The sequence below is a fragment of the Penaeus japonicus genome, unplaced genomic scaffold (assembly GCF_977035675.1).
Source record: "Penaeus japonicus unplaced genomic scaffold, GWHDUDI00000001_assembly GWHDUDI00000036, whole genome shotgun sequence".
NCBI classification, from domain to species: Eukaryota; Metazoa; Arthropoda; class Malacostraca; order Decapoda; family Penaeidae; genus Penaeus; species Penaeus japonicus.
The window spans coordinates 19,912,200-19,922,199 of record NW_028234438.1 but is presented as its reverse complement, the minus strand read 5'-3'; the positions used below and the strand labels follow the sequence as shown (position 1 = coordinate 19,922,199).

The 10,000-nt window shown below is 36.8% G+C and overlaps 2 protein-coding genes across 2 annotated transcripts in view; one reads left to right on the top strand and one right to left on the bottom strand.

Annotated features, from left to right (window-relative positions):
- The window catches only part of LOC122253789 (putative RNA-binding protein 18), a 7,868-nt gene extending 1,356 nt beyond the window's left edge, over nucleotides 1-6,512 (bottom strand). Inside the window, exons 1-5 of the mRNA XM_043017092.2 lie at nucleotides 6,480-6,512; nucleotides 4,483-4,577; nucleotides 3,889-4,102; nucleotides 1,967-2,043; nucleotides 1-1,810 (exon numbers count right to left, since the gene is read on the bottom strand). The exon at nucleotides 1-1,810 is cut by the window's left edge and continues 1,356 nt beyond it. Coding sequence (XP_042873026.1) covers nucleotides 1,591-1,810; nucleotides 1,967-2,043; nucleotides 3,889-4,102; nucleotides 4,483-4,577; nucleotides 6,480-6,488 — 615 coding nt within the window. The 5' untranslated portion in view covers nucleotides 6,489-6,512 and the 3' untranslated portion in view covers nucleotides 1-1,590. The remainder of the gene's footprint in view (nucleotides 1,811-1,966; nucleotides 2,044-3,888; nucleotides 4,103-4,482; nucleotides 4,578-6,479) is intronic.
- Nucleotides 6,513-6,979: 467 nt separating this feature from the next.
- LOC122253791 (transcription initiation factor TFIID subunit 10) overlaps nucleotides 6,980-10,000 on the top strand; it is a 29,039-nt gene continuing 26,018 nt past the window's right edge. The window contains exon 1 of the mRNA XM_043017097.2: nucleotides 6,980-7,037. The gene's annotated coding sequence lies outside the window, so the exon portion shown is untranslated. The remainder of the gene's footprint in view (nucleotides 7,038-10,000) is intronic.

Here is a 10,000-nt window from a genome sequence, read left to right as displayed (position 1 = left end):
GAGAATGACAACTGCTACATTTCTTCCTTTAAGGTTTAATATCTAAACATCACGACTAAAGACCAATTTTTGCTTTTTTCCTAAAAAGCTACCTCTGCAAGACCTGTGAACTAGGAGGTATCTGTGAAAAAATATAAGTAATTAATTCCTTTTCCATGTATATGATCTTATTTCTATGCTACAGCATGAGACTAAAGTATCATACATGTACATTCAACTCATTTCAAACAATAAGTTATATTTATAAATAGACATGTATTTGTGTAAAAATTTACAGTGTTTCAATACATATAAGAAATAGACCTCCATTTTCCTTTTGAGGTAACAAAGACATTTCAATAGGCCATATAACACAATAACATAATTGTCATAAATGTGCTTTGCTATTTTTAGTTAGGAATGGATATATCTGAACAGCATGAAATTTTACTTCTGCTTAATACTGACGCTAATCTATGTCCTTGGTTAGCTTTCTACAAATGATCTAAATAAAATATAGTGCCTTTGGTGTGTAGTAACTGCCTCTTGGGTGTGCACTTATGGTGCCTTTCTATGGTTAAAAAAGTAATAACTTCTTAATATCATTAACCCATTCTGTACAGGTGTCATGACATACGTGTCAGCACCGATTAGGCCTAGAAGATGGGAGTCAATGCGTACATGAAACGACATCAGGATCTGCTCACAGCTAAAGCACGCACACAATCATGAAGTATTATGGTTGTAACGGCACTAGCTCCAGAGCTACAGGATTCTAAAGATAGCCTAAACCCGCATTTTATGATAGATTTACGGAAATATATTGTTTGGGCTAGTCTGCGCTACCCAGAGGTCGGCAAAAACCCTTTCCCTGTCCCTCTAATTTTTATCCGGTGCTGCTAGTGTTGTAAACCGCCCGCCCTGACAACCAACCAGTTAGGTCGTTAGGCGCCCATCCAAAATGGGTTAATAGCTATAAAATGACTAAATATGTCTAAAGAACAATTATATACATGTTTTCTTTCTTATCAACAGAAATTTCATCCTACCAAGAATATTCAAAATGCAGTTTCTGGAGTTATTAACCCTCTCTGGACGGGTGGTACACCATGGGTACCGCGCATTCAAGGCCCGTTCGCTGGGGACGCCATACGGCGTCGTTTATTTAACTGATTTAGGCCTATGCGTTCGAGAGCCCCGGCATTGTGACCTGCAAGGCTGGAATGCCCCCGTCGTGAATGGGTTAATAGGGATAATGATGACTTCTCATATATAATCATACATGCTCCTTACACTCCTCACTCTAATGATAAATAAGCAACCTAACCAACAATCATGCCTCTGTATCAGTCACTAGCATAAACATTTGCTCAAACTCTTTCCTAAATAATGTTTTGAATGTCATGAGACTAGTGCATGATTTGATATGTACAGCATAAAGAGTTAGAGTCATTAAGGCAACACCATGGAATAAATATGCAAGGAGGTGAGAATGTGAAACTAGCCCAGAATGAAGAAGCCAGATAGTGTGTCTAATGTCCCAACTCCCAACAAGAGGAAGCATTACAATGATGATAAGATTCTCCACCAACTGGAGTAGTGGCGTTCGCCTCAGTGTTTTCTGGTGGGTTTCGATCGGTGGTAGGGATGACTGGCAGTGTGTTGCTTGGCTGTACCCTTCTGTCCTCTGGGCTTCTGCTCTATGAAGGCATATGTGACGGAGGTCGGTCTAGAGGATGCAGCACCCACATCTGGCATGAGGTCCACCTTTAAACTATCCTCTTCCAGTAATTTCAACTTGGCCTCAAGAGCAGCAATCTTGCTCTTCTTACTGCAAAGAATGGAAATCACACATGATTAAAGTTCTGACTTCTAGAACCTACATATATCCCTCTGTAAGAAGGACACACATACATTTATATAAGTAGCAAGAAACAGACATTAACTTATAAAGAAGACAAGTGGAGAAAAAAAAGGCAAGACTCACCTCACTTGACTGGTTTCCCCTTTCCCTCCACTAAGGATAGGTGGTGCAGGCTTCTCTTTTGTTCTCTCATACATACTCTGAAAGAAAGGAAGAAAACTTAGGCAATACCAAAGAGAGGGAGGGAGGGAGGAAAAGAGGGAGGGAGGGAAAGAGGGAGAGAGGGAGAGAGGGAGAGAGGGAGAGAGGGAGAGAGAGTGAGAGAGTGAGAGAGAGAGAGAGAGAGAGAGAGAGAGAGAGAGAGAGAGGGAGGAGAGGGAGGAGAGGAAGAGAGAGAGAGAGAGAGAGAGAGAGAGAGAGAGAGAGAGAGAGGGAAAGGTAAGATGGGTAGATAGAGAAAGAGAGGTAGAGAGAAGAGAGATAGAGAGATAGAGAGAGAGAGAGAGAGAGAGAGAGGTGAGAGAGAATGAGAGAAGAGAAGAGAGAGTCGAGAGAGAGGAGAAGAGGAGAGAGAGAGAGAGAGAGAGAGAGAGAGAGAGAGAGAGAGAGAGGAGAAGGAGAGAGGATGAGAAGGAGAGGAGAGAGGGAGAGAGGAGAAGAGGAGGGAGGAGGAGGAGAGAGAGAAGGAAGAGGGAGATAAGGAGAGAGAGGAGGAGAGAAAGGAGAGGAGAAGAGAGAGAGAGAGAGAGAGAGAGGGAGAGAGAGAGAGAGAGAGAGAGGAGAGAGAGAGAGAGAGAGAGAGAGAGAGAGAGGAGAGAGAGAGAGAGAGAGAGAGAGAGGGAAGGGAGAGAGAGAGAGGGAGAGGGAGAGGGAAGAGAGAGAGAGAGAGAGGGAGAGAGAGAGAGGAGAGGAGAGGGAGAGAGAGAGAGAGAGAGAGAGAGGAAGAGGAAAGGAAAAAGGGAAAGGGAAGAGGAAAGGGAAAGGGAAAAAGGGGAAGGGAAGGGAAAGGGGAAGGGAAGGGAAGGAAAAGGGAAAGGGAAAGGGGGGAGGGGGAAGGAAAGGGAAAGGGAAAGGGGGGAGGGGGAAGGAAAAGGGAAAGGAAAAGGAAAGGAAAGGAAAGGGAAAGGGAAAGGGAAAGGGAAAAGGAAAGGGAAAGGGAAAGGGAAAGGGAAAGGGAAAGGGAAAGGGAAAGGGAAAGGGAAAGGGAAAGGGAAAGGGAAAGGGAAAGGGAAAGGGAAAGGGAAAGGGAAAGGGAAAAGGGGAAAAAAAGAAGGAAGAGGGAGACCTAAGAAAGGTCAAACATTTAAAAAAGTAGTATTTTAGGCATTACTAATCAATGTCAGTAACAATGAAAGTATGTCTTCACTAGAATATCCATTAAGAGTAAATTATATATTTCTCAAATATGTATTGAATTAAAAATATGTTAAATGTAACCAGTGAATTTACTATGATACTAAAACAGCTAGGCATTACATTATCTAATTTGTAAAATCTGAGATATAGTTTAACCCATTGGTCGCGGTATTAAAAAAAGGTCTGTGCAGTAGGATAGCTGAATTACATGTCTGGCATGGTGCCATCCGCGTCTATCACCGACTCTGCCTTTGCACCAAATCATGCCATCCGCTGCTAATGGGTTAAAGCCACTTCTAAGTCTTCCCTATTAACCCCTATAGGAAACACCACCTTCTGATATGATACAGAAATGCACAAAACAATCACTTCTATCTACTCTAATTCAATCCAGACAAAAAAAATAATTTGTGTATTTGGAATCCATAAATCAAAATCCACATCATAAGGCTTTCAAACATTGAAATCATTTTCTGACTTCCTGTGGATTATCACCTGGAATTGTTTTCAGCTACAAAACTGTAAGAAGAAGAAGAAGAAGAAGAAGAAGAAGAAGAAGAAGAAGAAGAAGAAGAAGAAGAAGAAGAAGAAGAAGAAGAAGAAGAAGAAGGGAGAGGTGGAAGAGGAAGAAGTGCAAAGAGGAAAAAATGTACATTTGACAACAGACCACTAGTACACATATCTTTTACCTCATCCTGCGCATGTGCCCATTTGACTGCCATTCTCCGGCCTAAGATGTTCTTCCCATCTAAGGTGTTCATCGCTGCCTGCGCACAATCAGGGGATTTAAACGTTACGAAGGCATATCCACGAGGCTGCCCAGCTTGAGGGCCCGATCGATGATAAAGAAAATCGAATTCCACCAGTGGTCCAAAGTTTTCCACCATTTTGAGGAGTTGATACCAATTGGGGAGAAAGAGCACCTAGATTAGATATGCACTACTGGGAACATTAAAGCTGAGTAATACACTGCAACATTATACACAAATCATTAATATACTTTTTTTTTGTAAATATATCATACTAAGTCTTTCATATATAGATAAGTCATAGGAATATAATCAAACAAATAAATCACTATTAATATATCTAATAAAAGTTTGGTTCAACTTGGTGTGTTAAACATTCTCTAGTTTACTAATAATGCTGAAGGTAATAACATGTAATATGAATAAACATCATCCTGAGTAGACAAGTTTTTCCAATATTCTTTTTATTCATATGCTTCTCCTTATTCCTTTTCCCTATGGCAATTGTCAACAATCAAGACTTGGTTTACTTACTCTCTTAATCGACTGTCTAAGTTCCCAACCCATAATCTTCTGTCGTCGGTTCTTGCACAATCCTTGGGAGGAGGGGGCACAGGTATGGTGACTTCCTGAAAAGACAGTAGATGTTCTTCCATCAAAACAAATACATCTGTTAGTAAAAAAATTGCATGTCATACAGTTTTATTCTGAAGAATTACCAAAGCATTTATTAGATCTTGAGCTTATTTTCCAGAGATTAATAACAATTGAGTAACAGTACTTCAAGTTACCTATATTCAACAGTCCTCATTAGTATTTATATGGCAATTTGTCTACCAAAGGCTGTCATAATTAAACTTAGGATTAAACAGGAGTATTGTTTTATAGGTCATCCCATACAAAAGCAGTATCTCGCCAGTGCTACCGTATTTGGTATCATTAGATTGTAGAAGATGTTTACTGTCCAGATGTAGTAGTTTTAGTCCTCGGTAACCAACTTTATCAATGCCTTTGGTACTGATAGTTAACCCAATCCCGACGGGCCCAGCGATAAGTGAAAACCCCCTACGCTGGGCCTATGCAATATTGCATTGGGAACATCATACATGTATGTCGCCCCGGCATCGGACATTTAGCTGTGTCACATTGGTGTGACGCACTATCGCCACAGGGTTAAGGAGGCCACTACCATCACTTGACATTGCGGAACTCTAATCACAACTAATAACGTCTGAAGATTAAAACTTGGGTAAATTTTTAGACTAGTGCCTCCTTACTAAATACCCCAATATTGATATCAATGGATTTCTCTCACCCTCTACTATTGATATGTAGTCAAATTAAAACACAATTCTCCCATATTCCTCCAATAATCCTCACAATCTTGGCCCCTATAGTAAGGGAGGGCATGCAGAAGATTAGAGATATTTCAAGGTAAAATGTGAAAAATATTACATAAAATGCACTGATATGTGCCACAAATGTCTAAATAAAAAATGCAACACCCCTTTAGGTCACTCCCACACCCAACCAAGGAAAATAATAATAATCCACGTCTGTGTTCCTCGCTCTATGATTACTAAATATATAATGCCAGCTGGCTCCCATGAATTTGTATATGTTCTCTTATTTATTAAATTTTTAACTTATACATATGAAGATTTTTCTTCTCTATACATAATCTTTGCGAATATATATATACTGCAAAAAAAAGTCTCCTGAATAGAGGGGATCTGGGGGGAGGGCAAGACCTCCCCTTGGCTAGGGCTAATTTCAAAACTAAGCAAGGTTAAGGTACGTCATTGGGTGAGGATTCTGTAGACTATAAAAATATAGATAACAAGGCAGGCAAAATTCCACCCAAAAATCACTGCCTACCATGGCAACGGTAGCAAGCATTTACCAGGCAATAACTAGTATGGATTATTTAAGATTTCGCGGTCTCCTCCATGCTCTCCTTTCTATCTTGGACTAGACTGTGGGGTAATGGGGCTGAATTGAGGGTGAAATGGGGGTGAATTGGGGATGAACTTGTATATAGGAAGTGTAGAGGGTGAGAGGAATCTACTGATACCTATATCATGGTATTTAGTTAGAGAATGCGCTTCTGAAAATTCATCAAAACACACCTCTGGGCAGACAACATAAAGAGTATTACCTACGAAAATCAATGTAAAAATAGATGATAAATTTAGATCCTTTACTCAACGCAATCTGTCATTTCTGCAAAATCATGCTTAAACAAATCTTACATAACAAAATCCAGGTAAATTTTCCGCATAATCTGTAATCCTTTAAATCAACCAAACATCTCAATAGGTTGAGAAACTAATAAGGGAAGAAATGAGAAACGAAGATTCCTTTTGAACATCTCTTGAATAACCTCTCCATATTGGTCTTTCCATTATATATCTCCCTCTGCCAATTAAATATAAGGTATGAACTTCGATTGGTAGTTGAATGACATAAAATGATCAATAAATGCCGTTACAGTCAGAAGAAAAATACCAAAATAAAGAAGAGGAACTCACGTCTGTCATTTCTTCGGTCGTGATCGATAGAACTTATTTACACCGATATGGTTTTAATATCTTTTTTCCTTTTATAAGAATCCTTTATTTGGAAATTTGATATATTGATAAAGGATTTTAAGGGATTTAGATTTATTGAATTATTGATGAAAGGACAAATAACATAAATGAAGATTGTAGAATTTTCTCGAAATTCTTTAATTCTAAGGTAATCACATAATGATTTTTGCCAAATGTTTATTTCAGTAAATTTACCATGAATAATATACGTACAACTATTGTAATGCAACAATGAAATACGTTATAGTAAAATGTTTATGTAAACCAAATTTATCCGCTTTCCCCTTCCCCTAATGATATTCAATAGATTACATTTTCATCTGGATATGTGTAAATAATATCAAATTATTTCATAACCTATTTTACAAGAATGTGTGTGTATATATGAATAATCAAAATCCTTTATAAACTAATTTTATAATAATAATCTTTATGCTCTGAACTCCTGTAAACAAACGTCTCGCAAAGCTTTTGGAAGCGAAAACACCTCCACTTCCTGTGAGTATCTCAAATGTCTTATTTTCTGTACATTTATGTGGTTTAAATCACCATTAAATTATTATGAAGTGAATAACCTTGGCCTGAATTCAGGGAAATATCACCATGAATGAGCTAGTGATGACAAATTAGTTCGACTTTCCCATTGTATCTTCACTCCAACAAAATGATAAACATTGCAATATACACGATGGAGGCTACTTTGTTCTTCGGAAAATGATGCACTTGGAATATATTTAGTGTCGAGATGATGCGGTAAATCATTTTATGGGTATGTGCGACCAGTCGTAGTAATAATGGTGATAATAGAGTATGGCACTTGGGAGGTATTTTCCCCAGAAATCTGTTATGATGAGGATAGCTTATGCTCAACATTAACATTTTCCTCGCCAAAGGAAGTCGTGGTTTTGTTTAAGGATTGTATACGTGTTATCATTCAAAGTTGAACCTAGTGGCTTATTACTGGATTTTTTTTTCCATATCTGTCAATGTTTAGAAATCATTAATCCATTAAGTACTTCAATATAATTATGATATCTCTATTTTTTTTTTTTAATAATGATCATTATAATTCATTAGATTCATTTATTATTCCCAATCAAGTCTACAGACATATTTTTTGTTATATAGTCCCTAGAAAATATGTAACCCAAATTTCAACTGCATAAAAAATACCCAAAATAGATTTATATGAATATATAGAAAAATTAAAGATACTGCCTTATAAAAGATTGATATCTGTGACAAAGATAAATGAACCTCCACCACAAGTGTTCGGGCTAGATTGTCATCCTCCTTGGTAGTCTATCATCAAAGGGCCAGGTCAAGCTTTATCATACTAGAAAATTCATAATAAAGTCTTGCCATTTGCCAATCAAGGGATTCAACCCTATTCTAGACAATTGTCAGCAATTGTCAGTGCAGGTCAAAATAGCTGAGTGGTACACACCAGCAAACTAGGAATATTGCCCTGTCACATCCTGTCATAAAGAACCAGAAACTGCAGACTGGGTGCAAAAGTTGAGATACAACTTACTTAATTACTTGCAATTAAAACAGTAATTTCAAGTAGGCATAGTGGATTCTTGTGTATATACAAAGGTAGTTATACTGTATTATGCTTAATTATTATGCTTAATTATTAGCAAATACAGAGATATCAGATATATGTTTCATATATTATTATTAGGTATTTTTACAGTCTGGCATCACTCACAAGGGTATTATTAAAATCAGTTAGCAGATTAATGTATATTAGGATAATGAAATAGACCTCAAATTGTTTTCTGTAAACTGTTCCACTACTGCCAAATGTTTACTTTGCTGTCCTGTCAATGCATGTTTAAGCATTAAAAAAAAAAAAGTGAATGATCTGATTTAGGCTGTCAGAGGGGGTAAGGTGTGACTGGAGACTAGCCAGCTGTTGAACACAATTTGTACCTTACTTGAGCATATGTATAACTCTGCAAAGGTATCTATTTTTGAACTCTGCAAGCCTGAATACATCATATATATTATTTTCTTGGTTTTATTATGAATATTAATTCTAAAAAGCAACATCTAAAAGGCACAACATTTTTTATCCATTTGGCTCCCAGAAATTCTCGGGCTCGTAAAAGCCAAACCAAGAATTTTTCTTTATTTCTTTCTTTCCATTATACTATCAACTAGCATACCCATTTGTAGATTCATCTGATAGATCAGATTATTTTAAGCTGCTGATTTCAAATGGAATTACCAAAAGAAAATCATAGCCCAGATGAATGCCCTAAAGAAGGAAATAAGGAAGCTTGTAGAAGTATCAAAGTTTTCTGCAAGCTTCAGGGAAGGTGTGGGAGCAGTTCATTTCAGGTCACTGTTATACTACTTGGGATGATCAGATTTCAGTTTCTGGACTGACATCTCACCACTCACATCCTCCTTCAACTTGGCATCCCATTTTGCATTGACTGACTTTACTAACTCCACAAAATCATTTATTTTCTTTATTTGATACCCTGCCTTCTGGAGCCGTATCATTTAAGCTATTGTTTTCTTAGGTAAGTCTTTAGTAGGGCTATAGTACACACTCATAAACTATGTGCAACCACAATAAATCCAGGCATCAGAGAGAGAGGTCCATTGCTTAAGGATTGAAATTGCAGGCACTGGGATTGGCCATAAACTATGCAACCGGCACGGACAATAAATCCAGGCATCAGAGAGAGAGGTCCATTGCTTCTTATGAATCTATAAATTCCTACAAAGGATTGAAATTGTAGGCAACCTGGGATTGGCTGTGCAAACTGTCTCAAATTTTTAAACCTTATAAACTAACATATATATATTATATAATATATATATATATATTATATAAATATATATATATATTTATAATAATATATATATATATATATATAGATTATATGTGTGTTGTGTGTATGATACATACATATATATATATATATATAATATATAATATATATATATTATATAATATATATATATATATATATATATATATATAATAATATATATATAATATATATACTAATATATAATATATATATATAATATATTATATATATATAATATATATATATGTATGTATACATACACACACACACACACATATACATATTCATATGCATACACATATACATACACATACACATACACATACACATACACATACACATACTCACATGTACATACACATGTACATACACATGTACATACACATGTACATACACATATACATATACATATACATACATATATATATATATATGTGTGTGTGTGTGTGTGTGTGTGTGTGTGTGTGTGTGTGTGTGTGTGTGTGTGTGTGTGTGTGTGTGTGTGTGTGTGTGTGTGTGTGCGTGCGTGTGTGTGTGCATATACCACATCGCACACCAATTGCCACACAATTTATCAATTACTGTACAATATTCAAGTAGAAATTCCTTAATGCTAAAAGGATAATG